This window comes from Jatropha curcas, chromosome 7, assembly GCF_041381405.1.
Source record: "Jatropha curcas cultivar XTBG-Jc1 chromosome 7, XTBG_Jcur_1.0, whole genome shotgun sequence".
Lineage (NCBI taxonomy): Eukaryota > Viridiplantae > Streptophyta > Magnoliopsida > Malpighiales > Euphorbiaceae > Jatropha > Jatropha curcas.
This window is the reverse complement of record NC_143157.1, coordinates 29721120-29742556: the sequence shown is the minus strand read 5'-3', so window position 1 is coordinate 29742556 and position 21437 is coordinate 29721120. Positions and strand designations below refer to the sequence as shown.

Sequence of the window (21437 nt, the reverse complement as noted above, 5' to 3'; positions counted from 1 at the left end):
ATCACTATTCACTAATGTGCTATGTAGAGAATTGGACTACCAAATAACAAATCAAAATAAGTTTAGTATTACAAATCACTTTGTTGTTACTTAACATTTAAAAATAGGCAAAGAACAAAAAACCGAAAATCACGATAATGATCATTTTTGTCATTTTCCACCTTGAACTAAGCATGTTTGTTCGCAAAGCATATTCCCGTTCATTCATATACCTTAAATCAAACCCTAATTACTTCTACTTCCACCCAAAAGAAACGGCCATGTCTACAAATTTTATCTTCTTCATCTCCAGCTTGTTCGTTCTCTATATTGCCTACACAATCCCTAAACCTGAACAACATCAACCAAAGCAAACCAATCTCGTAGTCTACGTGCATGACTACTTCACCGGCCATGACACCTCAGCAGTTACCGTGGCCGGTAAAAGTGGGCCCGACTTCAGCATCCTACAGTTCGGGAGTATTGCGATTGTTGATGATCCAGTTACTGAAGGACCAACTATTGAGTCCAAAGAGATTGGTAGAGCTCAAGGGAGCTACATAAACTCGCAGCTGGACGGGAAGGGTTTGTATATGGTGTTTTCTCTTATTTTTACCGATGGTGATTATAAAGGAAGCACACTGGAAATCCAAGGATCTGATATATTTTCAATGAAGGAGAGGGAATTTGGGATTGTGTCTGGGACAGGTTTTTTTAGGTTTGTTAAGGGGTATGGGATTATGCAAACTCAGTTCATGGACATACCTAATTTGAGAGCTATTATCAAACTCAATGTAACCGTTAAACATTATTAACGGGATTTTGATTTTTATATTTTTGTTAAACATTATACTCGCCTAAACCGTTTAATAGCCTTCTACAGACCAAATTAGTAAAAAGTATGAAATTTTTAAAAATTATTCATGCTTGATCTTTTTTTTCAATATATGATAAAAAATATCATTATTTGAGCAGAACATGTTATTATATATTTTTATTAATTTTTACTATATGAATAATATATATTAGTATGTTTTTATAAAAATATAATTTTTTATAGGATTGGTTGGAGTAGGACAAAAATGGAAATTTAATATTTTTTACGGGAGGAAAATGAATATAAAATTCTTTTTCTTATGGGGTGGGGACGGAATGGACATAAATCATCCCGTCGCGCCATTGGAATTGGGACAGGGAATGCGTGTTTTGCCAGTTGGGCTTTAATTTGTTCAATGTGAGGCCTTCAACCAATTTCTTTGAGTAATGGGGAAGGCCCAGTGAGCCCAAACAGACTATAAATATCTTTCGGAAACCGCGAAAGTCCGTTAAAAGCTTTCCATGTTAACGGATAACATCGGTTTGTGTGGATTTTGTCTGTTGGCATGGCGGCGTTGAGCTTCTCCATTACTGCTACAGTTTTACCGCAACGTCAAGGTTTTCTCTTGCTGCTTCTTCTTCTTCTTCTTTCTTCAACATTTAAGGATAGAATTTTAAGAGTATTACCTATTTCTTTGATTTCAGGAAAAGTGAGTTACAGGAATGATAAATGCCTCGAAGGTGTCAGAAACCTTGTGAGAAAATTTCAGGTTCCTTCAGTTGTGTGTGCTCCACAGGAATCACTACAAAACGGGAGCTGGGTCAAGCTTATATGTGGTGCAAGCTTTGAGGTTTCACATTCCTAAAAACCCTTCTGTGTCAAAAACTTTAATTTCCATTGTCAAGTTGCCTACTTATTTCCTTTTCTTTATCTCTCTCCAGGATGTTGTTGATATCAGAAACCTCTCTCTGGTTTACACTCTAGCTGGAGGTGAACAACCTCAAATTAATTTATTTTAGCACTTGTTTAATTTAAAGATTGATAACAAACAAAGGTTTAGGATTAATTGATGAATGATTTGCAGTTGATTGCATTGATTGTGCTGCTGATGAATCAGTTGTGAGTGCTGTAAATGAAGGCATTGAAGCTGCACGAGACATTTTGCAGATTCGAAAGCCTTGGGTAATGATTAGTGTTAATGATGATCGAGATCTTCACTTTCGTAAAGCTGGTTATTAGCCTAACATTTTTCTTTTCTTTTCTTTCCTTTTTTTTTTTTTTTTTTTGGGTTTTGATAGGCACAAAGTTCAAATGACATCATGATCCTTTGGCCACATTAATTAGATCATAATATCTAAAATTTTTGGTTAAATATCGTTTAGTTTTGTTTCTTTGAAGGGATTTCTGAGTAAGCAAGTTTAGGTCTATGAGTTTTATGAATCTTGTTAAGCTGAATTTAGTATTTTATTCGACAGAATTTGATCCAGAGGAATGTCCACGGGACTGTTCAAGGCCATGTGAGAATGTGTGTCCTGCGAATGCAATATCATTAGAGGAACAAAAATCAACAACGGATTCTTCCTATGATATAGATATGCTACATGTTTTAAAGGTCTTTGGTTGAATAACTTTCTGGAGTTTATGATTATTCATCTATGTCATTCTCATTGATCCAGTAGTTATCTTTTTAGTAGATATTAATTTGCAGGGTGGAGTCATAACTGAACGCTGTTATGGCTGTGGCCGTTGCTTTCCTGTCTGCCCCTATGATAAAATCAGTGAGTAGTATTATTTTGCTTTTTTGTAATGCCAAACTTTTCAATTTTTTGGCTTTCTATTTTTTTTATCCGCCCATTATGAATACTTCAAACCTTTTTTTTCCTATGAAATTGCTAGTAATTCTTTTCCCTTTTCCCCACTCAAGGCTTAAAGAACATTAAAATTTTGTCATGTTGGTCATTTTAAATTTAAATTGACTTGTTGAAGTTGCTCTAGGAGAGGTTACCTATGTAAGAGATGCTACTGCTACTGCTGAACTTCTTAAAAGAAATGATGTTGATGCCATAGAGATACATACAAGTGGAAGGTACAATTCCATGAAGATAAACCAGAGACACCAAGAACACTGAAATTGATATTCAGAGCAATTTTGTCCTCTACTTCTCCTAATTTTCATTACAGTTCTTTTCTGGGCAAATTCTTTGCAACGTACCTTTCATATTGTCCTTCAAGTCTTAGAATTACATCTCAAACTGCTGAAGTACAATGTTCTATTTTTGTTAATGTTCTTATAATCTTTTTGTAAGTAACTGTATTCACCTAGAAAAAACTGTCTGTTTGTCCTGTGTATAGGCAGATGGCTCCCTTCAAGAAACTTTGGGATGGTTTGGGAAACTCACTCAGACACCTGAAATTAGCAGCAGTGAGTATAAGAACCTCCATTGTTAACTGAACTGAATACTTATGTGGTGCTAAGCTGGGGAACCTCTCTAATATAGCAGTTGTCGACTGCAAGACCAGCTTAAAATTAACCTTTACCATCCACAGGTTAGCTTACCTTATGCTGGGGATTCAACTCTATCTTCAATGAACAACATGTACTCAGTCATGGAACCTCAGTTAAATTGTCTCAATCTATGGCAGGTTTGTGTCCTTTTACTTCCAACAATTTTTGAATTTGTTTCAAATGTTATCATCTCAGATAAAAAGTTATTTCTTTTAACAAGTCATTGGCTTTGTAAACTGAAGTTGGATGGCCGGCCCATGAGTGGAGATATTGGCCGAGGTGCCACAAGGGAATCAATTGCATTTGCTGTTCGTTTGGCTGCTGCCAAAGACAAGCCTCCTGGTCAGTGTGCAGGCTCACTATGCACAAAAAGTTATGGTCATTTTGATCTGTTCCCAGCTCATGATATGTGCAAAAGTCTGAATTTCACCTTCCTGTGCTGGTAGGTTTCTATCAATTGGCAGGTGGCACAAATGCTCATACAGTTGATGGGTTAAAAAAAGAGGGACTTTTTCAAACAGCATTGTTTGCTGGTAATTTTATATACAGCAAAACATTTCTTGTGCCCTTTTATGTTGTGATTTCTTTTCACGTCATTTCTCTCTTCTTCTAGATAACTCACAAGATAAGATATCAAAAGCTTCATCACTTAATTCACTACGTGCCTCAATTTGTGGGATAGCTTATGGTGGCTATGCCCGGAAGGTTAGTATTATAATTTCTCCTAGTTTCAGTGCCAGTTTCAACAAAGTATATCTGGAAATTTGTTAATGGAGGTGTTGTAATTTTATAACTCCAGATAATTGGAAGGGTCTTGAGATCAATGCAATCACAGTATGGTCTCACTTGTATTGAGGATCATCCGGAGCATCTCTTGGAGGCACTTAAAGAAGCCCTTGGTTTGGTTGGAACAGTCAAACGTTATGATCCATTCCTGCAGGATATGTGATCAAGGTGTTCGAATGAAGCAAGTGCAGATCCAGGATATAAATTAGGAGGAGCAAACTTGCAAATCCTATTGACTACATCAATTCACTGGGATAATGTCAGTACTAAGCAGGACATAGTCAGAGCCCAGTGGGTGTTCAAATACGGGCGGTTATAGACTGAAGAAAATTCAGTGGCTTGAAGATGTAAAACTAATTTATATCTGTACATATTTTATGATACAAAACGAAACTTGAATAGCAGAATATATTAACAGAAGTTTAGTTGTTGGACCTATAGGAAATATTATATTAGATTGAGATTTTAGTCCGTGAAGCATTATTTACAGAAGATTTTACCAAACTGAGAGAACCCTTTGTCAAATCTTTAATTACATATCCATTCCTGACCAATGTGAAGTTAAATGTACAATAACTTCCAAGTTTCAACTAAAATTTTAGGTTTGATGCTCCTTCTAGCCCATTCAAAGGCAACGACCTGCTTTGATTGTCATGGGCCCTCCTCCTGAAAATATTAATTTCAGTTGTTAAGGTATTGCAGATGGGGTCAAGGAGGAAGGTTGAAGATGCAACATGCATTTTCTTTTTTCTTTTTCATTGTTCTGCATAATTTTTCCAATTCAATTAAGTTAAATTTGAGTATGAAGAATTTTCTCATTGAAATTCTATCTTCTTCCACCAGTTGTGATGAAGCTTGTATTGTTTGAGCTTTGGTCAACGATGGGAAAATATAATTTTCTTTCCCGGTTGAAAGGTTTCCGTTGTCTTTTGCTAAAGTTAAGTACAAGTTCCAATATTGAAATTTGAAGCAAAGGTTTTGTTGCTTCCACCTAACTATCTGCTCTAATGGCCCAACACAATTAACAGCAACGTCATTGGCCCTCCCAAACTTATTTTTTAATGCCCGTTATGCTCGAACATACATTAAAAAGAAGTCCGTGGTTAAATCAGCCGATAAACTGTATTTTCAGATAAATTTTATAAAATTAAAGATGATTTTTTATTCAAGTGTGTAAATTAATAAAATTATTACAATAATGATGATAAATAAGTTTTAAAAAACTTTATATATTATTTAAAAAAAAAAAGCATACATGAATCAATCAAGTGTGGTTTGACTGGTCTTTTCACTAATGTAAATTGTAAAGTATGAGAGGTATTGAGTTCATCTCGATCAAATAGCTTTCATCAATTAAATGAATTAAGAGTAGAGCTACTCATATTACGTAATTTATCATGTTATTTCGGTCAATATAAAAAAAAAAAAAAAAAAAAAAAAACAAACCAAGCTTTTAAGGGTTTTAATAATTTATTACGTGCTTTGTAAGTGACATTCCACTGATAGTACTTGCAGGGCATATTCCATGGGGTTTAGTCAGCCCTTAAGGGCTGTTTGAAGGAATGTGAAATAATTGATTATATGCAAATTGTGTTGGCGTGTAAAATTGGCTGAATTATTTTGATTAATTTATAACTATGAGATTCTGATTAGTGCAATAGACCAATAAAATTAGTGAGGTAAAGCCTACGCCATTTCCATTTTCTAATGCTCAAGCTGTATTTTAGAGACTCATCATTCATTCTTTAACCTGGTCAACTACATGTTCAAGGTAGCAGTAGAAATTATTATTGAATTGAATAAAATAATCATAATAATAATTTTAATGGTGAATATATATATATATATATATAGTAACAATGTTAATGATGAAATTTTTTCTTACTTAATAGCAACTTAGCTAGTAAAAAGATAGTTATCTATTCTATTTTTTGAATTTTTAATGTTTTTTTAAGAAAATTAAATGTAATAAAACAAAAATGCTCATCTCCTCTAAATAATGTGTGAGCAAATTTTTTTTTTTAAATATAATTGGAAACTTTTGGCCACGTAATTGTGGAGTTGTACCAAGTATTAACTAACAGTTCTATTGTTAGGTACAGCACAACAATGAACGATCCTTCCTCTCTTGGTTGTTGGTTTGGTTGTAATTGGAATTTGAAAATTGGAAAATGCCCTTCCACTCTAAGAAAACCACCATATGGATCCTCACTCATTTTTACCCATTTGTCTGTACTTCCGCTCAAGAAGATGGCCCCAAATCACTTCATTACTGTCTCACTGCCAAATGTTAAAAAAAAAAAAAAAAATCAATTAAGTTGTGTATTTATTTAACTTTATTTTTTTATTCATTATTTAATTTGCCAAATTAGCAAAAATTCTTATCGTCGAGTCAAGATTTTTCACTATTCACATAATAATATCAGCAAGAACACACGTGATCAAAATTTATTTTAACTTTTAGCAAATCTAATAATATTGAAATAAAACTTAATTTTTTAAAGTAATTGTTAAATCTTAAGTCATTTAAAATATCCTAAGGGTTTTGAAAATAACGCATGAAGGGTTATTTAATTAAAATTTTCAAAATAAACGAATTTGTTAAGCGGAGTACATAGTAAATATTTAATTTATAGTTTTTCTTTAATTTATGAGTTATAACTTACACTAAAATAAGTTACTATTTAATCTTAAAGTTTGACCTAATTTAGATATTAATACTCTTATTTTAAATATTGAATTAATACCTCTCCGTAATTTTTATTATATCAGCTATTCAACACTTTTATTAAATTTTAGCGGTAAAAAGTAAAATAGCACTGCTGTTCAAGTAATCTTTATATATAATTTTTTGAAAATATTATATATTATATTAGATTTAGGGTATTGCCCATTTAAGAGAAGTTCAACTTAATAGAGCAAAGAAATTCATTTAAGCATAAGAATTATATATTAGATCTAATGACGTCGACAAATAAGGTTGTTTAGTCAATAAATTTCAGGACCAACCAAAGATTTTAGTTATGGATCTACTACCTACCACCAAACCACATTCGGGCCCAACTCCCAACCTTCTGTCTCTAAAATTGACAAATTGCAGAAGTACACAATAATAAAAAGGAGCATCAAAATTCCACTCCGTGAGCTAACTACTATGTGCCACGTGACCAGCTCCCCCTCCCTCTTCTTGTTGTGGTAGCTGCAAGCAATTTTCTCTCTACCTTCTCCCCCTATATAATTCCCTTTCTCCGCTCTGCGCAATTCCAGCATTTGCTTTTCTGTCCATCTCGCTTGGCTCGGCGAATTCTCCGAGGTCTGATAGTAAGTCCATTTTGGTTTAGGTAGTTTCAAATTCCATTTTCTCTTTTCTTTGTAGACCAAACAGTTGTTTAACTACTTCAATTATCCTTCCAGATCTGGTTCTCGATTCGAATTCCTGTCTCTTCTGCCTGTTTGAATTTGAAAGTTTGATTCTCTCGGGAAATGTTGTTGATACTCTGTTTTGTTGTTTAGCTAGTGATTTCGCGTTTATATAATTCCAGTTTATGTCAAACTGGAGAAATCGGTGCTTCATTGGTATTCAAGATTTTGCTAGCTGCATTACGTTTCCTATTTGATTTGATTTGATTTTATCTGGTTTGGTCATTCCCGTTTGTTACGATCTGGTATGGTGTAGCTTCAAGTTAGGTGTGGTTTGGTGGTTTTGATTTGAAGCGTTCATTGTACGATATTGTTTGTGTTCGTTTAGTGTGGTAGATATTTTTTAGGTAGAGAAATAATGTGGAAAGTAAAAAGAGAAGATAGTTTTTTGCGAGCTGTATTTTCGTTTTCAGAAGCATTTTCTGGAACTGTAAAGCAAGAAACATGAACCCAATAAGCAATTTCTTTTCTCTGTCTGTTTTCGGAACACTTGGTCAGTTTGTAATTGATCCTGTTTGTTTACACTTACAGGCCTCTTGAATTGACATAATGGCCACTGGACAACTCTTCTCTCGTTCTACACAGGCTTTGTTTTATAATTACAAGCAGCTTCCCATCCAACGCATGCTTGATTTTGATTTCCTTTGCGGTATGTGTTACTTCATATTGTTTTTCTTTGGTCATATCTATATAGTAACATAGGTTAGCTGATATTGCATCTAGATTTATGTAATTGAACTAGCTTATTTTCTGTGCTGTGTTGATCTACGGTCTGATGTACTCCTTAATTTTTCATGTATTTATAGGGAGGGAAACACCATCAGTGGCTGGAATTATTAACCCTGGTTCAGAGGGATTCCAGAAACTATTTTTTGGTCAAGAGGAAATTGCAATCCCTGTACATTCAGCGTAAGATATGTTTGTTTCATCTTGATTTTTGTATATATGTTATACAATCCATGCAACATAGGTTTTGGAAGTGTCAATTACAATGCGAAGAGGGAAATGTTTTTCTGGCATAGTGAAGTTGAGTGGCATGTGATATGATTGCTATCAAGCTTGATATTACAATTCTTTTTGACCTGTTACTCTTCCGTATCCTGCTTCCTAGAAACATGCATTTCCTATTGACGACATTGTAGATGCATGGACTATTGTTAGACTATAAACTGTTGAAAATGATTATGCTATGCTTGCAATTGCTAACAAACAACTTCAATAAAAATATAACTCAAGCATAGACTATTGCAATGAGTCAGATGAATAATTTCTGGTAGTGAGTCCAATGTTATATTATTGCAACATGCCACTTATTTGGTAGTAAATATAAGTCATCGACCTTTTATGTACTTTGAAACTTCATTAGTTGTTAGAACAACCAATATTTTGGGATTTAACCATGAAACTTTGCTGGCACTTTTCTGGTTTTTAGATTTCTGACACTCAATTGATATCATTTGCAGTGTTGAGGCTGCTTGTACTGCACACCCAACCGCTGATGTATTTATAAACTTTGCATCATTTAGAAGGTTTGTATTTATGATTGTTGATATATTGATTTTACAATATCTTTTTTTTTTTTTTTTCTTCACACAGTCATTGCAAAATTAATTGATTTGCAGTGCGGCTGCATCATCCATGGCTGCTCTGAAACAGCCAACCATTCGAGTTGTGGCTATAATAGCTGAGGGTGTTCCTGAGTCAGACACCAAACAATTAATTGCATATGCACGGGCTAACAATAAGGTGACATTATGATGCAAAATCATTTGAATTGAACTGAAACAGGAGAATCATGTGATCAAACAGTGCTTTATACTTGAAATCTTATGGTGCTAGGCCAAATATATTTTCCTTGAGAATTATTCGCTGGGTATAGGTATGCATCGTAATTTTAATTTTAATGATGATGCAGGTTGTCATTGGCCCTGCTACTGTTGGAGGCATTCAGGCTGGAGCATTTAAGATAGGTGACACTGCTGGAACAATTGATAACATAATTGCTTGCAAATTGTACAGGCCTGGATCTGTTGGATTTGTCTCCAAATCTGTATGTAATCGTTCCATTGCTCCTAATTCATTGACAAGCATATTCTATGTCAAGTAACTTTACTTAGAACATTAGAGAGAATGCCATCTTTTTTTTTATCATGCTCTTACTGCAACATGTTAAAGAGTTGGCTTTATGCTGCTACATGAGATTATTGATATCCTGGGAGGAGCACATGGTTTGGGACCATGTCTAGCAATTTTGGACTTGTAATTTTGAAGTAATGATAAATATAGTCTATTCTTACTCCAAAATTCAAAGGAATATTGTTCAAAAAAAAAAAAAAAAAAAAAAAAAAGAAAGGAATAACACTTTGATTGTTTTCTCATGGACTTTGCCAAATGGTGATGTCTTGCCTGTCAGCATTTTGTTACTGGCCATGAAGTATGTTGATGTTTTGAGAATGATATCTCATTTATGATTACAGGGTGGCATGTCAAATGAGCTATACAATACAATTGCCCGTGTAACAGATGGCATATATGAAGGTACTCCTGCATGCTCACTACTTTCTTTAGGCTAGTTTAAAGCATTCAGATCTTGGTTCAGTTTGGGCATTTGTTTTGGAAATTGTTTAGGTATTGCAATTGGAGGAGATGTCTTTCCAGGCTCCACTCTTTCTGATCATGTTTTGCGGTTCAACAACATCCCACAGGTTGCTGCCATTCTTGAATTTTAACAAGAGCTCAAGCATTTGTAGTTTCTTTCTCTTGGGAAAAATATTACTGTTGGATGCTTTATTGCTCAGGTTAAGATGATGGTTGTCCTTGGAGAACTTGGTGGACGAGATGAGTATTCTCTTGTTGAAGCCCTCAAACAGGGAAAGGTGACCAAACCAGTAGTTGCTTGGGTCAGTGGAACTTGTGCTCGACTCTTCAAGTCAGAAGTACAATTTGGTCATGCTGTAAGTTATTGCCTCAAATGTCTTGCACCCATCTGTTAATAATCAGCAGCCACAGTTTGCCGTAAAAGATGCACTGTTCTTAATCTGGACTCCTTCCAAATTAGGGTGCTAAAAGTGGCAGTGAACTGGAGTCTGCTCAAGCAAAAAATCAAGCATTAAAGGATGCTGGAGCTGTTGTTCCCACCTCATATGAAGCTTTTGAGACTGCAATTAAGGAAACATTTCAGAAGCTGGTTAGTTTACATATTGTAATATTTTCTGCATGCAACTTCCCAGATTCTGAAAAGGGCTCTGGGTTTCTGATCTTTTCCATTTGTCAGGTTGAAGATGGTAAGATTACACCTGTAAAGGAGGTTAAGCCTCCACAAATCCCTGAGGATCTTAACACAGCAATTAAGAGTGGCAAAGTTCGGGCTCCAACACATATTATTTCCACAATATCTGATGATAGAGGTGCTTTTATTTGTGTTTGCAATCAATGATAAGGTGCCTATTTTCTTGAATCAGTAGTATGATAAACTTATTTTTTGATCGTTTTTGCAGGTGAGGAGCCGTGCTATGCTGGTGTGCCAATGTCTTCTATTGTTGAACAGGGTTATGGTGTTGGTGATGTCATCTCGCTTTTATGGTTCAAACGCAGCCTTCCACGTTACTGTACCCATTTTATTGAGGCAGGTTTCTCATAACTTTATAGCTATCTTGTTATTTGCTAACCGTTCCAGCTGAATATACCCCCTTGTCTTCCCCTCCCCTCATGTGTCACATATATCTAGAAGCAAAATATATCGTCTAGGTGTTAAATGGTTTATGATCTTAAACAGATATGCATCATGCTATGTGCTGACCATGGTCCCTGTGTCTCCGGTGCACACAACACCATAGTAACAGCAAGGGCTGGAAAGGACCTAGTTTCCAGCCTTGTCTCAGGTAAGAAAGTAGTCAATTGATTGTTTTCTTAATTCATTGGAGAACTCTCCCCAGTACGATGCTGAATGAAGTGCATTTCTGAGAGCCAATCATGGAAAAAAATGTTGAATCCTGGTCTTTCTGAAACAGGTTTGCTCACAATTGGTCCGCGATTTGGTGGTGCCATTGATGATGCTGCTCGATACTTTAAGGATGCTTATGATAAGGTGGCTTTAACGAATTTCACTTTTGTTCATTCATGCCAAATTGATTCTTGTTTGAATACTCTCATGGTTGGTTTATCCAAGATTTATTGCTTTGCTGTTTCTGCCAGGGTCTAACACCCTATGAGTTTGTTGAAAGCATGAAAAAGAAGGGTATTCGTGTTCCTGGAATTGGGCACAGGTATGTAGGGCCTTTGGTTCTCAGTATATTTTTGGAATTTTGACACTAGAAACATAGCATTTCAATGATTTGGGCTTCTATTAACTGCCATTGTAAACCTGAGTTATAAGAACTCTTGTTTGCTTCCTGTGTAAAGGATCAAGAGAGGCGACAACAGGGACAAAAGGGTGGAGCTCTTACAGCGGTTTGCTCGCACACATTTCCCTTCAGTGAAATACATGGAGTATGCTGTTCAAGTTGAAACCTATACACTATCAAAGGCCAACAACCTTGTCCTAAATGTTGATGGTGCAATTGGGTCCCTTTTCTTGGATCTTCTTGCTGGCAGTGGAATGTTTACCAAACAGGAGATTGATGAGATCGTGGAGATCGGTTATTTGAATGGGCTCTTTGTGTTGGCACGTTCCATTGGTCTGATTGGGTAAGTTGATTGCACTTCAAATTTTTCTTATCCCATCCATTTGGGTTTTGTTTTGTGTTGCTGATTAGGTTACAAGCAGGCCCTTTGATATTGACACGTTAACAGTCAGATTTCATATCTTAATCCCTTTTTAATTGCAAGGATTTAAGTTCCACTGTTTAAGGTCCCATGAGTGCTTTTGAGTGTCACATAGATATGACCTTTTTGGAATAATATACAGTTTAATATTAGTTGGCTAGGAATGAGTAAGATAGACCTCCATTATCTACTGAAAATACATCCATTCTATATTTGCATATGACTAACAATAGCTTTTAATTTCAGGCACACCTTCGACCAGAAGAGATTGAAACAACCACTATATCGCCACCCGTGGGAGGACGTTCTCTACACCAAGTGAGAGAATGACAAAGAGCAGGTGCAATGCTGATCTGCTTTCGACTTTCAGCAAGCTTTTCACTTCCCAAATTTCTCGAGTTTGCAATTTGCTGCTGTGTCTGTTCAGTTGTTAGATTAGTGTTGTACTGTTTATAGGCTGAGTGCCTATATTTGTAACTTTATTAGAAGTTTTTATAAGGAGAGTTCCATCAATTTATTCAAAGAAATGTTTCTATAGAGCCTTTAGTTTCAGGTTTCAAGTTGAAATAACCCATTTCAAATTATCTTATTGTTTGGAAATCTGTGGTATGCTAAAAAAGTAAGGAAATCCAATGTATAATATGTTACCAAAAAGGCTCTGTTGTCTTATAAAGACAAGTCTGCCTTATTTCAACATCAACATTATGAATATTATTTGTATGGGGAAAAAGGAAAAAAAAAAACAAAAAGAGATGGGGTTCGAGCAATCCATCAACAATCACGTGGGCTGGGGAACTGGGTGCTTGACGAAGAAGTGGGGATGGTCACATGGGCAGTGTGCTGGTTGTCGAGGCCGAAAGGATCTCCAGCGTTAAAGAAACGTACATATTCTGTTGCACGCTGTCTCAATCTTGGTTATGGTTAGACTTAACTGTGTAACTTATTGCACATTGTGAGGCTTTATGGATGTGAACGTTTCATGGATTAAATTGCTTTCATATGAACTCCTAATAATAATAATAATTAAAAAACAAATTCAAGTTTGTGTTTTTCAAACGAAATAAGAGAACATTTCTAATTATATATACAGAAAAAATATATGAAAAAAACTTTTTTTTTGATTGGTTTAATCTGTTAATGAACCTGTAAATCTGTCTCGACAAATATAATCCATTCAGTAGTTTTCGAAAAGTTTCGTCTAAATAAATATAATCCATCCTTCAAAAAAGTTCCCTTTAAAATTGTGGCCTAGGGATTTTTTATTTTATTTTATGTCAGTGATCCGTTCACTCCACTTCCTAGTTCCTACCATTAAGAAATCACGTTTAATTAATTAAATATAGCTTAAGGAATAATCGTGGGGTTTAGGGATGAGGAAATGAGTATACATAGTTACATACTTTAGTTCAGCAGCGTATATAAAGTACAATTAAAATAAACAAATTAGTAAACACGAGACTTTTAAGATAAGAATAAGATAATCAAAATTAAAAAAAAAAAAAAGTTAAAAGAAAAGAAAAGAAAGAAAAATCTGCATGTCTTCTCCAATATACCCACAATCACGTGCCGACGGCCATCGCCCACCAATCAAACTGCTCTGGCCCCCATCTTATATGCCTCCGTACCTGCGCAGAGCTCTCTCTCCGTGCCCACAAGTGAAGGAAAGAAAAAGTTCCAATAACACGTAGAAGTATTATTCAAAAAGAAAACAAAATTACACAAGCGAAGAGAAAGAAAGAAAAATATGCAAATGCCAAAGTCGCTTCCCTTTCTGTGATTCAATTTTTCAAACGAACATAGACAGAAACATTGCCTACCAACTCATTATTCGGAACAGCTTTTCTCCTCTTGCTAGCTATATGTAGTCTCTTTCCATTATCGAAAGGCCACATAAAATAGATTTCTTACTTTATTTTGACACAGAATCTTCACTATCTTCATTTGCCCTTACTGGGTCAGTTCATTTGCTCTTTATCAACCACTAAATTCAGACATAATTGCAGGCAGAGAAGAAACAGGCACTCCAGTAATGGCATCTGGTGGCAGAGCAGCGGGGCAGTCACCCCAACGGCACCTGCACCAAAATCAAAGCCAAAACCACCAGCAAGTAGCTCCTCAGTCCTCGGGCACCAGCAACTTGAGGGTCCACAACACCGAGTCTGTAAGTAAAGCAATTGCTCAGTACACAGTGGACGCGCAGCTCCATGCGGTTTTTGAACAATCAGGTGAGTCGGGTAAGTCGTTTGATTACTCGCAATCGGTGAGAACCACTAACCAGTCAGTCCCTGAACAGCAAATCACTGCTTACCTATCTAAAATCCAACGTGGTGGCCATATCCAGCCTTTTGGGTGCATGATCACTGTTGATGAAGGTTCTTTTAGGGTTACTGGGTATAGCGAAAACGCACGTGAAATGCTCGGTTTAACGCCTCAATCAGTACCTTCTCTTGAAAAACCAGAAATCCTTTCGATTGGGACTGATGTGCGCACCCTTTTCACGCCCTCGAGTGCGGTTTTGCTGGAAAAAGCATTTGGGGCAAGAGAAATCACGTTACTCAACCCTCTATGGATTCACTCCAAGAACTCGGGAAAACCCTTTTACGCGATTTTGCATAGGATAGATGTTGGGATTGTTATTGATTTGGAGCCTGCTAGGACGGAGGACCCTGCTTTATCAATAGCCGGGGCTGTGCAGTCACAGAAGTTAGCAGTTCGTGCGATTTCTCGTTTACAGTCACTTCCTGGTGGGGATATTAAGCTGTTGTGTGATACTGTGGTGGACTGTGTGAGGGAGCTTACTGGGTATGATAGAGTTATGGTTTACAAGTTTCATGAGGATGAACATGGTGAGGTTGTAGCAGAGAACAAAAGGTCTGATTTAGAACCTTACATTGGTTTACATTATCCTGCAACTGATATACCTCAGGCTTCTAGGTTTTTGTTTAAGCAGAGTAGGGTTAGAATGATAGTGGATTGCCATGCCACACCTGTCCGTATTATTCAAGATGAAGCACTAATGCAGCCTTTGTGCTTGGTTGGTTCAACTCTTCGTGCCCCTCATGGTTGTCATGCTCAATATATGGCGAATATGGGTTCAATTGCCTCATTGGCAATGGCGGTCATTATTAATGGAAATGATGAGGAAGCTATTGGTGGAAGGAATTTGATGAGGCTTTGGGGTTTAGTTGTTTGTCATCACACTTCTGCAAGGAGCATTCCTTTTCCACTTCGTTATGCTTGCGAGTTCCTAATGCAGGCCTTTGGGCTTCAGTTGAATATGGAATTACAATTGGCGTCACAGCTTTCAGAGAAGCGTGTTCTGAGGACTCAAACGCTCTTGTGCGATATGCTTCTGCGTGACTCTCCTACTGGCATTGTTACTCAAAGCCCAAGTATCATGGACCTTGTGAAATGTGATGGGGCAGCACTTTATTACCAAGGAAAGTATTACCCACTAGGTGTAACCCCAGCTGAAGCTCAAATAAAAGATATTGTGGAGTGGTTGCTGAGATTTCATGGAGACTCTACAGGTTTAAGCACAGACAGTTTGGCTGATGCTGGGTACCCTGGGGCAGTATCACTTGGTGATGCAGTTTGCGGCATGGCTGTTGCTTATATCACTAAGAGGGATTTCTTATTTTGGTTCCGATCTCACACAGCGAAGGAGATCAAATGGGGTGGTGCAAAGCATCATCCAGAGGACAAGGACGATGGGCAGAGGATGCATCCACGCTCTTCATTCAAGGCATTCTTGGAAGTGGTAAAAAGCCGAAGTATACCATGGGAGAACGCAGAAATGGATGCTATTCATTCTTTGCAGCTTATTCTTCGAGACTCATTTAGGGATGCTGAAGCAACCAATTCTAAGGCTGTTACAAATGCACAGCTTGGAGATCTGGAGTTGCAAGGGATGGATGAACTCAGCTCAGTTGCAAGAGAAATGGTTAGGTTAATAGAGACTGCAACTGCTCCAATATTTGCTGTTGATGCTGATGGCCGCATAAATGGGTGGAATGCAAAGGTTGCTGAGTTAACGGGGCTTTCAGTTGAGGAAGCTATGGGGAAGTCTTTGGTTCATGATCTTATTTATAAGGAATACGAAGAAACTGTTGACAAGCTTCTTCATCATGCTTTAAGAGGTATTATTATATCTAACATATTTCTGGGATTTCTTCCAGTTTTCCCCTTTAATTATATTTGAACATGCAGATTTGCTTAGAATGAAACTCTTAACAAAAAAAAAAAAAAAGGTACTCTTCATTCTCCTGGAAAATTTGAAATTATTAAAGCTGATGAATGAAAATGAAAAGGGATGAAATTTTGAAATCCAGGGCGTAGCTGAAAGTCTCACCCAGCTGTGGAAGTCATAGCTGCTCCATTAAAATAGTAAGAAACATATGATTTGATGGTTTCACAAGTGCGTGATACCTGAAAACTTCTGATTAAGTTACTTTAGCATGTTTATGTAGATTCTTGGCTAGTTCTTGTACTTCTTAGATGAAGTACTAATCAAACAGAAGCTTTGATAAATCTTCTAAATTGAGGATTTTGGGTTAGATTTGAGAAACTAGGTGAAGTTAGCTTTTAAACTAACTAATAGGATAAAGTTTCTGGTCACATGTTACTAGGGAATTGAGGCTTAATTTGACCCATGGTCATTGGACTAATTGGTGAAATCACTCTACCTTAATTTTCTCAATAAAATTGCTAACGGTAGATTTTGGTAGAACCAAGTAATTTTTGTATTTTATTGCTGAGCTATAGGGTTTTCAGGATCAGTCATCACATAAGAAATTTGATTGAATTTCTAAAAAGAATTTAGTGATTGTGGCCTTTTTGAAATAAAATCAAAGTCAAATAGATAAATAGCTTCTGGGTAAAACCTTGATTTCTTAATCTTGAAGTATTATTAGGACTGGGTATACCCTGTTTTAAGACGTTGTCTAGGTATATGAATAAATGAGTGGGAGTGAGCATGGTCACTTGTTCTCATTCCTAGTTGTAATATCTGACCTGGCGACAACTGGTTTCTAATACCTGCCTGCAATTTAGGAGTAATTTTCTGATTTCATGACATTTCCTAAGAATGGAAATAAAGGCTGGATTCTCATTTGTAGTCTCACTTATTTCCAGTAACAAATTGGGAACTAAAACGTTTTGAGTCCTGACTAAGCTGCTATATTTTATAGAGAGCTCTGAGACTACATTATAACTCCATATGACTAATAAATGGAATGGTACCATTTGCTTTGAAACTCTATAAAGTAATTATTTTTCTGTTTCTTGTAGTCATGCAACAGTTCAAACTGCTGTGCCCTGCTTGTTTTTATTTTCCTATTCATAGAAGGTCATTTAATTCTATATCAAGCACATGGTTATTCTCCATATAAAAGTGCTCACTGTTCATATTGCCTTGATCTATGCACACTTTTACGTAATAGAGGGACTCATAACATGCAATTCGTGTATCTGTTGTCTAGAACATAACTTAGTTTTGTCAAAAGATTTTTAAGCACATGCTCTATTTAATAAACTTTGTTTGATAGGTTGTTTTATTCTTTGGTGCCAGTGTGGATATTGTTACTAATCATATATCAGCATTCTAACCACGGCAATTGGATGAACTTTGGAATTGATGTCTTATTGATATTTGATAGCTTGTTTTATTATTGATATTTAATGAATGCAGGCGAAGAAGATAAGAATGTAGAGATAAAAATGAGGACATTTGGCTCCGAACATGAAAAGAAGGCTGTTTTCGTAGTGGTGAATGCTTGTTCTAGCAAAGATTACATGAACAATATAGTTGGAGTTTGCTTTGTTGGTCAGGATATTACTGATCAAAAAGTGGTAATGGACAAATTCATCCATATCGAAGGTGATTACAGGGCTATTATTCATAGTCCCAATCCTTTAATACCTCCAATATTTGCTTCAGATGAAAACACTTGCTGCTTGGAGTGGAACACTGCCATGGAAAAGCTCACCGGGTGGGGCCGAAGTGAAATTATTGGGAAGATGCTGGTTGGGGAGGTTTTTGGCAGTTGCTGTCGGCTCAAGGGCCCTGATGCATTGACCAAATTTATGATTGTGTTGCACAATGCAATTGGAGGACAGGATACTGACAAGTTTCCATTTTCTTTCTTTGACCGGAATGGAAAATTCATGCAAGCTCTTTTGACAGCAAACAAGAGATTAAATATGGATGGACAGATTATTGGAGCCTTCTGCTTCTTGCAGATTGCAAGTCCTGAGTTACAACAAGCTTTGAAAGTCCAGAGGCAACAGGAGAGAAAAACCTTTACAAGAATGAAAGAGTTGGCTTATATTTGCCAGGAAATAAAGAATCCTCTAAGCGGTATACGGTTTACAAACTCACTTTTGGAGGCAACAGACTTGACCGAGGTCCAAAAGCAGTTTCTTGAAACGAGTGCTGCTTGTGAGAAGCAGATGTTTAAGATCATTCGAGATGTTGATCTGGAGAGCATTGAAGATGGGTGAGGTTCCTTGATCAAATCATTATTAACTTATGGGTTTGCCTAAAGAAATGCGATGCAATCAATGTAGGTCCTAGCTGGCATTATGCATCTAGAATCAAATGCCTATTGAGCAGAATACTGCAGTAAATTATTTCACATCCATTTTGGCTTAAGCAAATGTCAATCTGTGTTACTGTCAGAAAGCATTGTATTGGGGCATCTTTAATTGAATAAGGTCAAAGATGAATAAACTCCTCAAGGTTGATCTGTGATTATAGTACTCAGAAACTTTAGTAGTAATATTCTATTGAATTTAACATGCATATTTCTTTTTTATTAAATGTAACTTTTCTGCTTTCATGTGTGAATATTGTTAATGAGAGGAAAATTTTCATTTGTTTTTGAACTAGTTCACTGGAGCTTGAGAAGGCCGAATTTTTCATTGGGAATGTCATAGATGCTGTAGTTAGCCAAGTGATGTTACTGCTGAGGGAAAGAAATCTACAATTGATTCGTGATATTCCAGAGGAAGTAAAATCTCTGGCTGTATACGGTGATCAAGTAAGAATTCAACAGGTGTTGGCTGATTTCTTGTTGAATATGGTTCGTTGTGCACCATCTTCAGAAGGTTGGGTAGAGATTCATGTTTGCCCAAAACTGAAGCAGACCTCCGATGGGCTATCTGTTGTGCATATGGAATTCAGGTATTTCATTCTTGCACTTCTTTGTACATTATTTAGTATAATATACAATGATAAGAGTAAAAGCACTAAAATGTGATAGATGGGTATTCTCTCTCCCTCTCCCTACCCATTTCTCTTCTTTGTTCTTATTTTTACCTCCTTTGGTAATATTGTCATAGTCATTAGGAACATCTTACTTGAAATAAAATGTCAAGGCTTTATTCAAATAATTTATTTTGTGAAACTGTGACGACTTGCAATAAATTATTCCTTTTGTTCTTGACTACTCTGAATGATTTAGTGACAAGTCTAATCTGTTCTCCAAGTTGTGAATCTCAACTCGGAGCCGGTGTGGACTAGTGAACAGAAATAAATTTGAAAGGTTGGTCATTAAAGACCTCCATAGGTTTCGTCCCAATTCACACTGGTTCTTATTTTTTCAAACTTTAACAATTTAATCGCTATGTTCTGCAAAATAGAATGGTTTAGTATTTTTTAGGACAGAGCAACGGTTTTTGGACCAAAACTATATATCTGTTCCACTTATTTTTAGCCAAAAAGGATTAAAGTTCTGAATTCTAGTAAAGAGGGACCAATGTGTGTGTTATTTTGCAGCATTTGCTTTATTTCTTCTTCCGTGTTATTACATGTAATGCTGTTAATATCTTCTGACCAGTGATGATATTTTTATAAAGGATGGTTTGCCCCGGTGAAGGTCTTCCTCCTGAACTAGTCCAGGACATGTTCCACAGCTGCCGATGGACGACTCAAGAAGGCCTAGGACTCAGTATGTGCAGGAAAATTTTGAAGCTTATGCAAGGTGAAGTCCAATACATCAGAGAGTCAGAAAGATGTTATTTCTTAGTTATCCTCGATCTTCCCCTGTGTCAGAGAGGTGCTAAAAGTGTTGATTAGAATGTTTAGCCCTGGAGATATGTTGAAGAGCTTTCACAATTTTGACCTCATATTGGCGGTTCAATTTACTGAGAACTGTTTTCAAAACCTAGTTACAAGGTTTACTCTTGTACCGAGGCCACCAATTTGGCTAATCCTTAGGAAGACAACTGCTTATTCCATCAATCTCAAGCATGTTTGATGCTTGTTTAGTCTACTGACACTGGTCTAAATCGCAAACTTACCTTGTCGGGCTAGCCAGTTAATGTTTGCCAAGAAGTGTACCGATCTTGCTGATATGGTTTTGTGAGATCTGAATGTGGTAGTGTACATAAGAAGCAACAATGGATCTCATAAGTTTATTGTAGAGGCTTCCATGATAAACAATCTTGCATTTGGATCAAATTGCATCTCCCACTGGAAGTAAATATGTGTATGTAAGTATATTACAATTTCTCAGGTTCCTACAGATTACTGTAACCTACAATTAGGTCACCCTGCCAGGGCTAGTCTCTTAATAAAATTTTATTCTGTCTTATGTAATGAGTCAAATTTCCAGCTCTGGTATTTAATATGAGAATTCTGACTGCCTACTTTACGAAAGTTGACAAGGAAGGGGATCAAACTTGGATTTGAGATTTAATAGTAGAACTATAATATATTCAATTCAATATGTTAATTTTATGTTACCCGTATATACTCTACTAGGTTCCAAACGGCAGAAGCTCCATTGAATGAAGAATGAAGGTCAAAACATTTTATAAAACCCATTTTTGAAAAAGAAAAGTTTGATTATAAATATTATTCTGGCTTCCACCTTCCACATGGTTTGAGATAAGGATGATACAACTTTAAAGTTTAGTACTCTGTATTATGGTATTTATTTTTTTAGGAGCAATTGGAACTCTAACTGGTTTCTGAATTTAGAGAAAGAACAAAGAACAGAACAAGAAGAAGAAGAAGATTTGGATGCTACACTTCACCTCTTGTCTCTATCACACTCCAACGGTGTGCGTGCACGCCCTTAATCATGCTGTGCACGCAAACAAAAGTCTTATAGAGGAAAAAACAAAATTTTAGAGAGACATAGAGAGAGCAACTTGCTCTAA

At 36.3% G+C, this 21437-nt stretch overlaps 4 protein-coding genes across 9 annotated transcripts; all 4 read left to right on the top strand.

Moving 5' to 3' along the window:
* The first annotated feature begins 118 nt into the window (after positions 1-118).
* On the top strand, positions 119-811 carry LOC105643538 (dirigent protein 11). Its single transcript, XM_012228686.4, has one exon. It carries the CDS (start codon positions 138-140, stop codon positions 792-794), a length of 657 nt encoding a protein of 218 aa, XP_012084076.2. The 5' UTR covers positions 119-137; the 3' UTR covers positions 795-811.
* Positions 812-1303: 492 nt separating this feature from the next.
* Positions 1304-4560, top strand: LOC105643537 (uncharacterized). 2 transcript variants are annotated; one of them, XM_012228685.4, is made up of 13 exons: positions 1304-1413; positions 1501-1646; positions 1738-1786; positions 1881-2027; positions 2272-2408; positions 2505-2574; positions 2792-2882; positions 3149-3218; positions 3344-3439; positions 3545-3644; positions 3749-3835; positions 3916-4007; positions 4102-4560. In XM_012228685.4, the coding sequence occupies exons 1-13, from the start codon at positions 1362-1364 to the stop codon at positions 4249-4251; spliced, it is 1287 nt and encodes a 428-aa protein (XP_012084075.1). In that variant the 5' UTR covers positions 1304-1361; the 3' UTR covers positions 4252-4560. The 2 variants fall into 2 exon arrangements, with proteins under 2 accessions (XP_012084075.1, XP_020538728.1); XM_020683069.3 differs by having other exon boundaries at positions 2783-2882.
* Positions 4561-7245: 2685 nt separating this feature from the next.
* Positions 7246-12809, top strand: LOC105643536 (ATP-citrate synthase beta chain protein 2). 3 transcript variants are annotated; one of them, XM_012228684.4, is made up of 17 exons: positions 7246-7401; positions 8040-8157; positions 8315-8417; positions 8972-9037; positions 9131-9254; positions 9424-9558; positions 9986-10046; positions 10137-10213; positions 10307-10462; positions 10567-10695; positions 10783-10915; positions 11006-11133; positions 11284-11389; positions 11519-11595; positions 11703-11773; positions 11910-12194; positions 12519-12809. In XM_012228684.4, the coding sequence occupies exons 2-17, from the start codon at positions 8058-8060 to the stop codon at positions 12592-12594; spliced, it is 1827 nt and encodes a 608-aa protein (XP_012084074.1). In that variant the 5' UTR covers positions 7246-7401; positions 8040-8057; the 3' UTR covers positions 12595-12809. The 3 variants fall into 3 exon arrangements, with proteins under 3 accessions (XP_012084074.1, XP_012084072.1, XP_012084073.1); XM_012228682.4 differs by having other exon boundaries at positions 7259-7409; XM_012228683.4 differs by having other exon boundaries at positions 7290-7429.
* A 1340-nt stretch (positions 12810-14149) lies between these two features.
* On the top strand, positions 14150-20514 carry LOC105643535 (phytochrome B). Of its 3 annotated transcripts, XM_012228681.4 has the most exons (5): positions 14340-14497; positions 14566-16411; positions 17962-18769; positions 19162-19455; positions 20130-20514. In XM_012228681.4, exons 1-5 carry the CDS (start codon positions 14477-14479, stop codon positions 20347-20349), a joined length of 3189 nt encoding a protein of 1062 aa, XP_012084071.1. In that variant the 5' UTR covers positions 14340-14476; the 3' UTR covers positions 20350-20514. The 3 variants fall into 3 exon arrangements, with proteins under 3 accessions (XP_012084068.1, XP_089579823.1, XP_012084071.1); XM_012228678.4 differs by having other exon boundaries at positions 14150-16411; XM_089723697.1 differs by having other exon boundaries at positions 14150-16411; positions 20111-20293.
* The last annotated feature ends 923 nt before the right edge of the window (positions 20515-21437 follow it).